At 34.1% G+C, this 16,689-nt stretch overlaps 1 protein-coding gene across 1 annotated transcript in view; it reads right to left on the bottom strand.

The window, feature by feature from the left end:
• Positions 1–12,072, bottom strand: part of LOC125822568 (nuclear transcription factor Y subunit C-4-like) — a 28,598-nt gene extending 16,526 nt beyond the window's left edge. The window contains exons 1-3 of the mRNA XM_049501980.1: positions 11,637–12,072; positions 11,443–11,536; positions 10,894–10,964 (exon numbers count right to left, since the gene is read on the bottom strand). Coding sequence (XP_049357937.1) covers positions 10,894–10,964; positions 11,443–11,536; positions 11,637–11,753 — 282 coding nt within the window. The 5' untranslated portion in view covers positions 11,754–12,072. The remainder of the gene's footprint in view (positions 1–10,893; positions 10,965–11,442; positions 11,537–11,636) is intronic.
• Between the last annotated feature and the right edge of the window lie 4,617 nt (positions 12,073–16,689).

The raw sequence follows: 16,689 nt of genomic DNA, 5'->3' as shown, positions 1-16,689 counted from the left end.
ACCGATACAAAATGATCCGGTAAGAACCGGTTCCGGTCCGGTCCAAACCGGTTCCAATCCGGTAACTAAGGGACCAGACGGAACCTTTGGAAATTTCCGGTAAAACCGATTCCGGTAAGACCCGATTCCGATAACGAAATCCGGTAACGAGGACCGGTTCCAGTAAAACCGGTCATGTTGATCCGGTCTTGTCCGTTTGTCAGCCTTAAATTCTCCACATTAATTATCCCCACAATATATTGAAATACATTAGTATTATTATTGGAAACAAAATGCATGAGAATTGATAGAGTAACAGAAGAGGAGTAACATTTTAGATTGCTACTGAACTTTGAATAGCTCCTCAAAAGTCATTCAACTTAGAAAAATTCACTTAAAAAGTCATTACTCTAAGTCTCTAGGTGACAAATTTGATTGGTGGAATGGGATGGATTGGTAAAATAAGTTTTTTTTTTAAGTAATGATTTTGAATAATAAAAACAAAATTTTTCAAAATTGACGATCATATGAAATATTAACTACGATCCTCTAAAATACACAAAGCCAAAAAAGTTGGTGATAGCATCACCGAAAAGCCCGAAATAGCAAAAGGTAAAGACAATTGCTTGTGTATAGGGAAATTGACTACCTTTGTTAAAAATAGTAAATTTGTTTTTTTTTTTTTAAATTTTGATAATTCAACGCACAGTTCAAAATCCATATGATAGATTTACGGTATACCCATACGGCATAACTTGTGTCACGTGATTTTTTTTTTTTTTTAATCTCGTAAGTTGTAAGAACATAACTTGTGTGTTGCAAATTTTACCTTGTAATACATCACTTGTGCCTTCCAAAAAAAATTTGCCTTGCATTTTAAAAAAAAAATTCCAATGTTATTGATATTTTCGATCACTCTTTTTGTTACATAAAGTGTTGAAGAAGAAAAGTTAAAAGACCACCAAAAAAGTAAAAACAAGTGCATTGTTTCACTTGATGTATTGGAGAGAGTAGTTGTTAATAAACATTCACCCCAATAAACTCTCCAATATTTCACTTTGTGTAAATACAAGTAATTTGGTGAATGATCCCTTTGGAGAGGAAAAAATCAGATTGTACTTTACCATTTCCTAATTCAAAAGAATTGTATGTTCTTATTTCTTTAACCTTGGAATGAAATTGTCTTTCTACCATGGAAAGGAAAGATTGTAAAATAGAAAAACATTTGATTTAGTGCTAAGAAGATGAGTCCAAGTAGCTCTATTAAAGTCATCAACAATTGTTCAAAAATACCTAAAACCATCATATGTGGCAATTTTATAAGGTCCCCATGTATCAACATGAATTAGAACAAAACATATTTTAGTAGAAATAATACTTTTAGAAAAAGGCAATTTTGATTGCCTTGTCATTAGACATATAGTACAAGGAGAAGAAAATTTAGAACAAGATAATGAAAATGGAACGATTTTTTTCATATTACTGGATGGCATGTGACCCAACATATAATGCCATAATTTTTCTTTTACATTTGAATCAAAGAAACTAGAATAGGAACTAATGATACTTGCTACTGAATTTGAAAAATGTAAACTACTAGTGCTAGAACTTGATAGACTCTTTGTGAAATCTACTGGTTGATTTTCTGGATTGGAATTGGACACTCTTTTCAGGAACTGTTGGTTGACTTGACTTGAAGACATATAGACCTCCTTGTTATTTACCAAGCACCAGAGGACTTTTCAGTGAAGGGCTCTGCGACATGAAACAAGTGTTAGAAGTGAAAAGCATGAATTTCTGAAATTGTTTGCATAATTTACTACTCCCTCCGTCCCTATTTACTTGTCCATATTTCCTTTTTTAGTTGTCCCTATTTAGTTGTCCATTTTGACAAATCAAGAAAGGACAACAAATTTTTTCCTATTATACCCTTATTTACACTTCTTGAAAATTGTAAAAGTGTATGTTGTTTCCCTCCAATTTATTTCACTTGAATTCAAATAAGTGGTTGTAATTTTGAAGTGAAAAGTTGTCATAAGGGTAAAATTGTAACTTCACTGTGCTAATCATTGTTGCCTTAATCTGTGTGCCATTTCTAAAGTGGACAACTAAAAAGGGACGGAGGGAGTAATAGAAAGTAGATTGAATTTGAAAGAAGGAATGTAAAGAACATTGTGTATAGATCTCGAATGAGTGACTTTACTTTACCAGTTCCTGCAGATTTCTGGTTCATCTTTTGCAAAAGTTGCATAAGTTGTGCAACATTCTCTTGACTGAGTGATACATGATCAGTAGAATTGTCTAGTATCTGCTGATTTGTTTCTACAGTATTAAAAACATTGTTGACCATAGCTCCTTTCTGGTACCTTTTGGTTTTAGTGAATTTGAAATCTGCAGGGAATCCATGAATCTTATAGCATTGATCAATAGTGTGTCAAATTTTCTTGCAGTAATTACATGTCAAGTTGTTTTTCTTGATGGGATTGCCTTGCTGATTCTTATAGTCATCAAATCTCCTACCTCCTCTATTACCAACAAGAAAGGATGATTCTCCTGCTTAAGCAGGAGTAGCATGAATTTCTCTCTGTTTTTCATCTTGGATCACGAGAGAGAGTATGCTTGACCAATACTAGGGAGAAAAGAAGAGAACAAAATATTACTCCGGACTCCTATAAAAGTGTCATTCAACCCAATAAGAAATTGGAGTAGCCTCTCATTTTGATGGGCTTTCACTCCTTTTTCCTTTGCACCACATTCGCACTCATAACTACAAGCAGAAAAAGTGTTAAGTATCTAACTCCCATAAACTTTTCATTTTTGTGAATTAAGCAGAAATACTTGAATTTCTTTGAACTACAGCATTCAAATCCTTTTGTAATTGAAATAATTTTGCCCCATTATCCTGACCAAATCTGTCTTCTATGTCTGACCATAAGACCTTGGCGCTTTTGGGATATAAGACAAATTCAACAATCTATTTTGAAAGAGAATTCAAGAGCCAAGACAAGACCATATTAGTACATCTTGCTCAAGTCTTTCAGTAGGAACAATTAGAGATCCATTAATGAATCCTAGTTTGTTCTTAGCTGAAAGAGCAATGATAACAGCCCTTCTTCAGCCGCCATAACTCCTTCCATCAATGATAGTGTATACAAGGTTCGTGCTCGGATAATCAGAAAGGTGAATATCGAAAGCATGTGAAGAATCCACTGCATTAGTTGTAGGGATTGCATCACTCTTTTCAGTAGTTTAGAGTTGAGTACTTTGATTATTAGTCATTTTCAGAAGGAAAAAAAAACGCAGCAAAGTTAGAGATTAGCACTGCTCTAATACCACATAGAAGTAAATAGAGAAAACTAAAGAAAAATCTTCTTATATTTCTGAATGAATATTATGTACAAAGACCTCTATTTATTTAGAAAAAACAACCAACTTATTGTTAATGACTCAACCCTAAAATAAATACATACAATCAAATAAAGGAAGGTAATTATTTTCTACACCTAAAACAGGAAAAATAATATTTTTAGTACACTAAGTAAACATATCGTGTAATTGAAAAATATACCCACAATAAATGTGCTTCTAAATCAAATGTCTTTTTCTTGATTTGGAAACATTGGAAGTACAAAATATAACCCAAACTGAAATGTCAATAATTCAAGTGTGAAGTGAAGTCCAACCAAGCTCAACAAAAATATAAACTTGTGAACTGATTTGCAGGTTGATTCCATGGCGGATCAAAACAACAATGAAGGAGAAGATTACACAGTTATAAACTGCAATTTGCCCAAAGATGCAGTAGAGCGAATACTCATAGGGCTTCCGGTCAGATCGCTGCTCCAGTTTAAGTCTGTCTGCAAATCATGGTATAATATCATCAAGAGCCTGAGCCGTAATTTATCAAAATTTACCGCAATCATCAAATCTCTCATCCTCCTTCAGCCATTATAGCTTACAAAAAAAAAAAAATGTTAGCTCCTTCTGGCCTAATTTATTTTCGCTCCATCTTCATCCTGTTATATCCAACATTGAACAGTTCAAAATACTGTTTAATGTTGGATATAACAAGATTAAGATAGAGCGAAAAGAAATTAGGCCATAGCTAACATTTTTGTTTGTAAGATAAAATGAGAGAAGGAGGACGAGGGATTTGATGGTTGTAGTAAATTTTGATAAAATTACGACTCTTGATGAAATTGTACCATACAGACTTATACTGGAGCAGCGATCTGACCGGAAGCCCTGCAAGTATCCGCTCCACTGCATCTTTGGGCAAATTGCAGTTTATAACTGCGTAATCTTCTTCTTCATTGTTGTTTTGATCCGCCATGGAATCAACCTGCAAATCAGTTCAGAAGTTTACATTTGGGGTAAAATGCGGCAGTTACGTGCGGCTGGGTGCAATTGCTATATTCTAGCCAACAGTAGGTAGCTATGCTAACCCTACTGGAAAAGATATTTATATACTAACCTGAGCATCAGAGTTAAAATTACGAAAATACCCTTAGCCCATTTTGGTAACAATAAATTTAGAATCTTATAATACTTGCTACAACTGTCTTGTCTGAAGAGATACCTCCATTAGCCAAATAGGTATTGTCTTCATCAACCTTTCTAAGTTTTTCTATTGTCACTTTTGATCATGCTTCTTTCTAAATTTATGCGCTTTAAGTGATAGCAAGGTAAGTCTGAATCAAGTAAACCCATTTTAGATGTGTTCCTGTTGAAGAGAAAAAGGCGGACTTCAAGTTCATATATCTTAGCGATGAATTTGGTGGGACTACAAATGAATCTTGCATTATGATTTTTTCATTATTGAAAGAAAACTTTGTTGTCGAAAAAGAGGGTGAACAATTCAACCAGATCTTGACGACAAACAAATTCAACAAAACTATCTCCTATATATCTGATTCGTGCGAATGTCCCTATTTGAAGGGTAACAATTGAAGTCCAGATCATTTAAAGGTCAATACAGGCAAATTCATCATCTTTTGTAGGTGGAAGGATTAGTCTCCAATCAGAAACTTCACTCTGATTCACTGTTTTTCAGATTGGGCTTTAGTAAAGTTAAAGGTAATTACACAGGTAAGGAATATAACTAAAGAGTTTTTTTTTTGGGGGGGGGGGATGAAGATAAACAAACCACCAAATTAGCCTCAACAGTTCGTTACTGTTAATTCGAATGAAGGTTTACAAGGTAGTCTCACTTACTGGAATGTTATTAGGCTGAACCATTTGACCAGCCGGGTGAAATTCATTTCCTTGGCCACCATTTGCCTCCTCTCCTACCTGAATTTGGTACTGCTATTTTAGTACTTTAAACTGTAAAGATAATTAAGAAATGTTCCAATATTCATAGCAGGATTCAAATACATGGACAAAATATGTAATTATCCATGTGAAATTGAGCATTGACACCTCATTTGGATTGAAATAAATTTATACATTTTAAGACTAGAAAAAAGGCACTACTCCATAAAATTAAGATAACAATATTTTAGGATTAAAAATAGGTGGGCTGGAAAAGATTGTGTTGACTCTCTAAATGTCATACAAAATACATAGAGGAAATTTTTTTGCAGGAAGCACAGATACGACTTAATGAAGTTTATATCACCACATAGTTTTTTCTTAAAATAAATAACACCAACAAATTAGCCTGGATAAACAGCACTCACCCATTTGATAAGTTGGGTGAAATTCATTTCCTTGGCCATCTTTTGCCTCCGCCTGCACCTGAAATTGGCATTGTAGCTAGTATTATATTAGTACTTTAAACCATAAGATAACTAGCAAAAGTTCCATAATTCATGTCAGGATTCAAATACATGATTCAAAATATGCAATTATCTGTTTGAAGTTGGACATTGACTATTCATTTAGATTGAAACAAATATACATATTTTGAGACAACAAATAAGGTAGTACTCCAAGAAATTAAAATTACAACAGTTTAGGATTTAAAATAGGTACAGAGGAAAAAATCAGTTTGACACTCTAAGTAGTAATCAACAACAACAACAACATACCCAGTGAAATCCCACTAGGTGGAACTCAAAGTAGTAATCAAGTAATATAAAATATATAGTGGAAGCATTTTGCAGGAAGTACAAGTACGGCATTATGAAGTTTAAATCACCTCATAGTTTTTTTAAGATGAACAACACCAAAAAAATAGCCTAGATAAACAGCACGCTACTGTCAATCGTGATGAAGGTTTTGCACATGTAGTTCTGATAGTCATTATAACTCACCGGAATGTTATTAGGCTGAACATTATAAGCTGGGTCAAGTTCATTGCCTTGGCCATCATTGTCCTCCCCTCGCACCTGAAATTGGTACAGCAGCTGCAGATAGTGCTATTTTAGTACTTTAAACTATAAGATAATTAGCAGACGTTCCAAATTCATGACAGGATTCAACTACAAGGATCAAAATATGTAATTACATGTGTGAAGTTGAACATTGACTTCTAAATTAAATTGAAACAAAATTAACATATTGTGAGACTATTTAAAGTTACTGCCCCATAAAACTTAAATTACAATATTTCAGGACACAGAAGAGGTAGACAGCAATAGATAGTTTTGATTCTCTTAGGTAGTAATGATGGCAGGTACCAAAATGATGATAATGTGTTTCTAGGGCAGAAAAAAAAATAGAAGGATGGGGAGAAATGGAGAAAGAAAAGATTTTTGGAGATGCCATCACAAGTACGACTTATTGAAGTTTACATTTCTTTTTATATATATACACATATATGTGTGTGCGCATTTGTGTGTGTGTGGAGGGGGGTGGGGGGGCACCAAGCCTGACTTGTAGTGCAACGCCTAGGCAGTGGACCAATGGCCCACATATCAGATGTTATATTGATAAGAGCAGATGTTGTACCTCATTATTTTTTAGAATAAACAACACTACAAATTACCCAGGATAAACAATATGCTAGTGTTATTTGGATTTAGAATAAAGTTTGCAAGGTATTTTAAACATGCAGTGTTGAAAGTCACAACCACTCACCGAGATGTTATGAGGCTAAACCATTTGATTAGCCAGGTGAAATTTATTTCCTTGCACATCATTTGCCTCTTCCATTAAAAATTCATCAATGTTGAACTCAGGTTCACTGAAAGAAGCCTACAGAAATAACATCAAAAAATTAGGTTGTGTTAGTTCTCAGCAAGTGTTCAACTTATTTTTCGGGGAATGAAGATAAGAAATTCTTTAACTTTAACTTCAAGACAACTAACAAACGTTCCAAAATTCATGTCGGGATTCAAATACATGGTTCAAAATATGTAATTATCTCTGTGAAGTTGAACATTAACTCTTCATTTCGATCGAAATAAAATATACATATTTTGAGACTACAAAAAAGGTACTTCTCCATAAAATTTAGATTACAACATTTTAGGATTTAAAATAGGTAGACAGGAAAAGATCGGTTTGACTCTCTGAGTAGTAATCGTGTTATACAAAATATATAGAGGGAGTATTTTTGCAAGAAGTACAAGTACGACTTTATGAAGTTTATATCACCAAATAGTGTTTTTAGGATTAACAACACCAACAAATTAGCTAGGATAAGTAGCACTCACTGGAGGCTTATTTGGTTGAACCATTTGATAAGCTGGGTGAACTTCATTTCCTTGGCCATCATTTGCCTTGTCCTGCACCTGAAATTGGCACTGTAGCTCGTTCCAATTTAGTACTTTAAACTGTAAGATAACTAACAAACATCACAAATTCATGGCAGGATTCAAATACATGGACCAAAATATGTAAATATTTGTGTGAAGTTGAACACTGACTCTTCACTTGGATCAAAATAAAATTTACATATTTTGGGACTACAAAAAGATACTGCTCCAAAAAATTACAATAGTTTAGGATTCAAAATAGGTAGATAGGAATAGACCAGTTTGACTCTCTGATTAGTAATCGTGTCATATAAAATATATATAGAGGAAATATAAAATATATAGAGTAAGTACAATATTGCAGGATACAAAAGAGGTAGACAGCAAAAGATCGTTCCGACTCTCTAAGTAGTAATAATATCATATAAAATATATAGAGGTCGGTCGGAAGTACAAGTACAACTTTATGAAGTTTAAAATTCCTTTATATATATATATGGGGGGGCACCAAGCCTGACTTGTTGTGCAACGACTAGGCGCAGCAAAGGCCCAGGTAGCAAGCTATCTTAGTGAGCCGTTCCCCTGAAGAAAATGTCAATATCATGATGACCAATGGCCCACGAATAAGATATTAAATTGATAAGAGCAGATATTGTACATCATTGTTTTTTATGATAAACAATATGCTACTTTTATTTGGAATAAAGTTTACATGGTACTATGTAGGGTTGAAAGTCACTATCACTCACTGGAATGTTATGAGGCTGAACCATTCGATTAGCCAAGTCAAATTTATTTCCTTGGACATCATTTGCCTCTTCCACCTGAAACAGGTACGGTAATTAGTGTTATTTTAGTACTTTAAACTGAAAGATAATTAATAGATGCTCAATAATTTGTGATGGGATCGATGAATAGGAGGATCAGAATATTTAACTATCATGAATTTTAACATTGACTCTCAATTTTATCAAAATAAATTTACCTATTTTGAGACTATGTAAAATGTACAGAATAGAATTCAAATTAAAATATTAGGATTCAAAATAGGTGGACAGACTTACTGGAATGTTATTAGGCTGAAACATTTGATAGGCTGGGTGAAATTCATTTCCTTGGCCAACATTCGCGTCCTCTTCTACCTGAAATTCATACTTCAGCTAGTGTTATTTTTAGTACTATAAACTGTAAGATTTAATAAATGTTTCAAAATTCATGGCAGGATTCAAATACATGGATCAAAATATATAATTATCCAATGTAAAGTTGAACATTGACTCCTCATTTAGATCGAAATACAATTTTGTATATTTAAAGAATAGAAAAAACATACTACTCCATAAAATTAAGATAACAATACTTTAGGATTCAAAATAGGTAGACAAGAAAAGATCAGTTTGACTCTAAATAGTCACAATGTCATATAAATAAAAAATATATCGAGGAAGTATTTTTTCGGGAAGCACAAGTACGACTTTATGAAGCTTAAATCACCTAACAGTTTTTTTAGCATAAATAACACCAACAAAATAGCCTGGATAAACAGCACTCAATGGAATGTTATTCGGTTGAAGCACTTGATAAGCTGGGTGAGATTCATTTCCTTGGCCATCATTTGCCTCTTGAACCTGATATTGGCACTGTAGCTAGTGTTATTTAGTACCTTAAACTGTAAGATAACTATAACAAACATTCCAAAATTCTAGCAGGATTCAACTACATGGATTAAAATATGTAATTATCTCTGTGAAGTTGAATACCGACTCTTCATTTAGATCAAAATAAAATTTACATATTTTGAGACTACAAAAAGGTACTACTCCATAAAATTTTAAGGCTAAATAACTTAATATGTTTTGTAAGATAGCTACTCAAACTTAGTCCGTGACAAAATAGATAGTTGAACTAGGCAAAAGTGTGTGCTTCTACTGTGTTAAATAGACTAAAAACATAAGTATAACTAAAAAATAAAATAAATACAATAAGAATAAAGAAATGCAACCCTGCACCCCAAGATCATCCCCTCCATTTCCCCATCCCCAGACTGTCTGCTCATATCTCATACCAGAGACATCCTTCACTTCATAATTGTGGAGTCTTCTCCTCGTCTTAATCTTTAGCTGTATTCCTGATTTATTTTTCCCCTGAATTTGAACTTTTAATTAAACAAGTCATTTGCCGGCAGTAATTTTTCCAATGCAAACCCAATTGCAAAAAAATTGGATAAAAGTTCTGTCATCATTATTGTGTTGTATTTTTCTCTTTGTTGGAAGAGTTGAAGGAATCTAGAAGAAGCTATGAGTGGGAGTGGTGGCACTACCATGTTATACATTTGTGTCTATAAGACACTTCTGCCAAGTTCAAGCATATCTGGTCACTTGCTAAGTTTGAGTGTTTATTTTACAAAACGTGCTAAGTTTAAAGGGATATTTAGGGCATGGGCATTTAGCCAAATTTAAATTACACTAGTTAGGATTCAAAATAGGTAGACAGTAAAAACATCAGTTTTGACTCTCTCAGCAGTAACGTGTCATATAAGATATAGAGGAAGTATTTTGCAGGAAGTACGAGTACAACTTTCTGAAGCTTAAATCACCTAATAGTTTTTTTAGGATAAACAACACCAACAAATTTGCCTGGACAAACAGCACTCACTGAAATGTTATTAGATTGAACCACCTGATAAGCTTAGTTAGAGTCATTTCCTTGGCCATCATTTTCCTCCTTTTGCACCTGAAATTGGCATTGTAGCTAGTCCTATTTTAGAACTTTAAACATTAAAAAAACTAACAAACGCTCCAAAATTCATGTCGGGATTCAGATACAAGGTTCAAAATATGTATTGCAGGATACAAAAGAGGTATACTAATATATAAACCAACCTGATAGGTCTGGAGTGGAACGATGTCAGAGAGGAAATCGAAAAGCTCTTCATCCCTATGGCCCTAGTAAAGCCATAACGCTTCAGAGTTCGACATTTGCCTTGATCAGCTTGCATCCACGCACGAAGGGTGAGGTCCATAATAAACATCTCAATTGCTTTCAAAAACAGAACCGTAGAATATGCGCTAACCATCTGAATTTACTCATTCCCATTAAAAGTAAAAAAAAAATTAAGTAGCCACTCCCCAGATAGAAACAGCAGATGAAGAAAAGTTAGAAGCAATTTAAACGTTTCAAGTTCCAACCAATAGCAAATGGAGAAATAAAATAAATTAAAAGATATGACCATGGTTAATGTCAATGGAATAAGCCAAAGCCATGGACATACCTTTACTTGATCATTTGACTTCATAGCCCGTCTGATCCTTGAGATGGGCAGGTCGTGTTTTCTCTTTGGATCTACAGATAAAATGAAGCGGCTGCATGAAGGTAAAATCAACACGAAAAACAGCAGCAAAGTACACAAACCCCACTATTTCTAAAAAAGTAAAAAAGATCTTTCACTTGCAATTTGTTTCACTGATTTTTATGATTTCTAGTACTGGTTCTAAAGACATGACCTGCACATGACTTATGAGTGTGTCATGACCGGTGGAATTGGCATTACTCTAACAGTGAAATGCCCCAGAAAGGTTGCAATAAGAGAGAGAATGCCTCTAAAGAAAATATGTGCAGCATATGTATTATTGAAAAATTTCCATAGATGACATTTATGCAATGATTGGAGATACTTCTAACAAAATTAACATATGTGACGGACGTGGATGGTCTTAAAATGGCCCAAAAGCTCAAGAATATCCTTAGATTACGGATGAATGACACATATCAGTGGTCTCTGTAGGTAAACATTGGTGACTTGTGAGGAGCCAAAAAAGACCTGAACGTAGAATTTCTTCCTTTTGTCGCTTCCAGAAAGAGAAGAGGTTTTCTTTTAGCAATTGCATAAAACTTGGGTCTCTTTCATCTTCATCCTAGATATGCAACAAAACCAAAGGGACAAATCTCAGCTTATATGAAAATGGTAGCTATATGTGAAAAGTTTCTCATGAAAGACTTCATTGTATTGATTACCTGCTGAATTTTCTTGTCACTTGGCATGGAGCTATCCATATGAATCGGCCTCTGCATTTCCGAAGATAGTGCTGATGAGGATTTTGGGAGTTCCATGAATGAACTATTGAAATCCATGTCTTCTCCAGATTGACCATATCCGGAGAAGAAGGGCCTTTAAATAGCAGGAACACCATGCCGTAACTGCCTTTTCTTCCTTTGCCCCCACCCCAGGAGAACTACTAGGCATTAATTTTGAAGTCATCGTTAAGGACCTATTTATTAGGAATAGTTCTAAGATATGTTCATCATTAATAAGGAAATGATCCTTCATTTAACCATTGATCAAATTTCTTTATGAAGATGTGTGAAACAATAAGTGTTTATTTGACATGCTCTAGATATTTGACTTGAGGAGTAGCTTGCAAATGGAGACACGCCATTCATCAAAGGAAAACAAAAAAGAAAGAAACAAATGGCTCACTAAAACCCTCCATCCACCTTGGGGTCTAAAAATACCCCTCAAACTAACACTCTAAATCTGATGATTTTTTGCAATTTAAACTAGCCACATGACTTATTATGATTGGCAACATATGTATTTTTTTAATGTCTGCGGTGTCCCCCCCAGCTTTCTTGCACCTCGACTAATTCCACAAGATACCTGCCACCTCCCACCAGCAACAGGTACCAAGTAACTCCATCCACCAAGGCTAAGACGGATGCGAAGAATCACCTAGTGTTTTTTGTCTCCCTGAGTTTTGAGCCTTCATTGACCACTAGGCCACACCATTGGGTGCGATTGGCCACATATATTACATAATTTGAAAATTAAATCCACCCACTTTAAAACCCAAACACGCTAATTATATTACTAGAGTTATGGAGGTCCTGTCATATTTTAGTGATGTTACAGGTTTGGTTGCAAATATGGAGAAGTGTAGCCTTTTTCTGGCTGGTGTTGATGAACTTACCAAAGAACAACGGCTAGCCTTAACTGGATTCACTCAAGGCATCTTTCCTATTAGGTATCTTGGTTTGCCTCTTTCAACTGAAAAATGGAACAAACTGGGAATGTTAGCAGTTGGTTGATAAGATCACTAGTAGGATCAATATTGTGTATTCAAAACAATTATCATATGCTAGCAGACTACAGGTGATTCAAGCAGTTCTGTTCTCTATTCATAGCTTTTGGGGGTCTGTTTTCATCTTGCCCCAGAGTATCTTGTAGTAGATATGAAATGCAGGGACCTCTCGGGTGGTACAGAGGAGAGGAGAAAAATGTCACTCTGTGGCATGGGACAAGGTCTGCCGTCCAAAGAAGTTTGGGGGGTTCAATATTAAGAAACCGTAGAAGCTGGAATATTACTTCTGTTGGGAAATTTACTTTGGCAATTGTCAGAGGAGGACTTTTTTATGGGTGATGTGGGTGCATGGTGTGTATATGTGGACAAATACCAATATATGGATTCACCAACCACCTCAAGATTGTAGTTGGTACAGGAAGAAGATTAATGCTTTAAAGGAGATGACAAAGGGATGGTACACTCAAGGGAGATGTAAGTTAACTTATTATGGACGTTATTCCATTACTGAGAGCTATGATGCTATGTTGGGGCAGCAGAGAAGGCTCAAGATTTCAGAACTCATCTGGACTGCACGCACTGGAGACTCCTCTACACCTATTTGCAGAGTGTACCTAAATAGGACCAGTGAGATGGTATCCAACACTGGTTAGGATTAACTAGTCCTAAGGGTGAAGTTCAGAAGAGGAGCATTGGAAGCAGTTCCAAAAGGAAATGATTGCAACTATCTGGGGAACAGTAATCTATCATGCCTGGACAGCAAGGAATTGGCAGATTTTTAGAGGAACACTTGTTTATACAGATGCAGCTATAGTACAGATTAAGAAAGAAGTGATTGAGAGATTAGATTTACTCAAAGGTTCTAGGAAAGCTAGCAAATGTCATAGCATAGGCTGATAAACAAGAAGCTTGTACCAGATTGTTTTTCTTTGTTTCAGTTGGAGGCGTAATTCTCCTTTGCACCCTTCCTAGAAGGTGGCTATGGAATAGGTGCTCTTAAGTTGGTTATGGTAATTTACAGTTTAACCCAAAAAACTTTAAAACAATGATAGCAAGGTAAACCACATCAAACTTTCTTTGGCCGTACCAATTTTATTCTTAAGCATCTTCAGAAGGATTGTGCAATTCTCAAATGTAATAAAGCAATCTCAAAATCAAATTGACAATCATACAAACTTTTACAATATATTATCAAAGAAATGAAATAAGCAAACTTAAATTTGGACCTGTCCAAGTTGTTCTTGAGCATCTTCACAACGAGTGTCCAAGAACTGTGCTATTCTCCAATGTGATAAGTGATAACGCCATTTTGGTTCAGCAAACACCTGTGTTAAGCGTAATGTTTAATGAGGAAAACAATAAGATCATGAAAATAAGATAAACAAATACAAGCACTAATTAAATAACATGAACTCTCACAATAGCAATACTACTGGAGTTCAATTTCTGCACGTTTCATATTTTGACTTCATACTATACAATTTTAAGGTGAAAATTGTACCATCTCAGAGATTTTCCTAACTTTGATTCTTATGTTGTACTATACAATTTGGTGCTACTACTTTCCCTACTAACCAGAAAAGGAAGCGAAAACCTACCCAAGAACAATGTCAAAGAAGTTTCTTCTTGCCGCTGATGTTAAAACTCTCCAAGAAAATCATTTGAATGTCAAAGAAGTTTTCTTCTTGCGGCTTGATGTTAAAACCCTCCTAGAACAATCTCTCCAAGAAAACCATAGTTCCAGCAAAATCATGTGAATTCAACCTCTCCAAGAAAATCACTTGATTCTTATGTCTACTATACAATTTGGTGCTACTGCTTTCCCTACTAACCAGAAGAGGAAGCGAAAACCTACCCAAGAACAATGTCAAAGAAGTTCCCTTCTTGGCGCTTGATGTTAAAATTCAGGTGCAATCTCTCCAAGAAAATCATTTGAATTCTCCGGTGATTGATATCATCGAAAGATTTCAAGAAATTGACTGTCTGAATGTTTGTGTAGTGAATAATAATGTTATCATTCGCGGGTTCTATGAGGGTATATGGAAATATAATCCACCGCTACCTTATTATTTATACTGTTTAATTGAAAACAAATGAGGTTTAATTAATTAATAGGGTCCTTTTGGTCCGCATACGACTACTAATTATGTCTCCTCAACTATGATAAATAGATTGTTTGTGAATAATAATGTAAAAATTATTGTCGTGAATAAAAATTAAATAATTATTATCTAAAAACTAATACTCCTATCTTCTATGTCCACTTACTTTCTTTCTTTTTTCAATCTACTGAAGAATGACACATTTTTATCTTTAGTAATAATTTAATTTTAAAATACTTATTTTATTCTTAATGAAATTATTTATATTCACATAAATTTCTATCACTTATTTTAAACCATAAAATTCAAAAATCTCTTTCTTAAATTTCGTATTAAGTCAAACTAACTCATATTACAAAATAGGACAGAGGAGCACTTCAAAAGATATTTGATTTACTTTTATCCTTAAAGATGCTCTTTACATTTCCTTTTTGTTGAGTTAGTCAAAATATTAGCTAATAAACACTAATGAATTTACAGTTCTAAGAATGTTTAATTATAAAAGGCAATCAATAAGATGATTAAACATGCATGTATTCATTATAGTTTTATCATCCGTGAATGGAGGTCATTGATGTAATTTCCAAAAACTTCAGTCATTAAGCATCAACCATCATGAGCAGAGAAAGTAACAAACTTCTTCATTGAGGAAGGAGCTAAGAAAGAAATATTTGATCGTATTAGAATGCTCGTAGTTCTTTTATATTTACAAATAATGTAGTAGTATGCAAAAACATTCTATGAATTACTTTTTAAAGAATATTTATACAATAGCTATTTGGTTACACACTGTAACGAACTATTAGGAGCCCAATATTCCCACTAGAGCCGTCAATATGGGATAGGCATGTTGGGCCGGCCTGGTCTAACTCGAGATTTAATAGGGCTGGGTTAAAATTTTTGGAGCCCATTTAAAAAAAAAAGCTTTTTAGCCTGGCCTGAATATGCCTGCTGATTTGTGAGACTTGAGAAATATAGGTAGGGCCGGCCCGTGGGCTAATACAAATTAATTTTAAAATATAATATAATATTAAAATTTAAAATTAAAGAGATCCAAACTCAATTTATTTAAAGTTTTTTAGGAAATCACTAAGTATAGAAATTGCATCCACCATGAAAATGTCCAAACAGTTGTTGCTACTCGAAACTGGTTACATGGTTTTTCTCAAACTGGTAATATATTTTTGTGTACATTTAAATATTATAATTCTCAATTTAGTTATTTTTTAATATTTAACTAATTGAAACCGCATATAAATTGCATATGAAAATGAAGATGTTAAGACAACCTTCCCACAAGTTGATTCAGATATGCTTGATGAAGATGATCATGAAGTGTTAGATACGTTATAGGTTTCATGAAGTGTTAGATACGCCATAAGTTTCATGATTTTTTAAGGAGTTTATTTTTTACATTTTTATGGTTGGAATATTGTCATATTTTTTGTGTTTTATTGTGATCATTGCAAAACAGTTAGGTTAATATTTCTATTTAGATATTTATATTTTTACTTGAAAAAAACTTAATAAATATTATAAAGATAATTTTATTTGTGGATTTGATTAACAAGTAGTAACATTAACACCATGTAATATTGTTTTGTCGATATTTATGATAATATTTTAAATTATAATTTATAATTTAATTTAATAATTATAAAAAAATATATAACTTTTAAAAAAGTGGACTGGCCCGGCAAGCCTGTAGCCCACGTACTTGTGGGTTGGGCCGATCGTTTTCTGGCCCACACCAAAAATGGGCTAGCCTGGCCTAACCCGTAAAATGTCAAAGCCTGTATGGGTTAGCCCGGATGGGGTGGGCTAGCCCATATTGACAGCTCTAGTTCCCACCAACTTGTTTATTATTTATATACTCACTGTTGATTT

This window comes from Solanum verrucosum, unplaced genomic scaffold (genome assembly GCF_900185275.1).
Source record: "Solanum verrucosum unplaced genomic scaffold, falcon-dt-bn FXZP01000103.1, whole genome shotgun sequence".
NCBI lineage: Eukaryota > Viridiplantae > Streptophyta > Magnoliopsida > Solanales > Solanaceae > Solanum > Solanum verrucosum.
The sequence above is the reverse complement of the archived record's forward strand: the minus strand, read 5'-3'. Positions and strand labels throughout refer to the sequence as shown.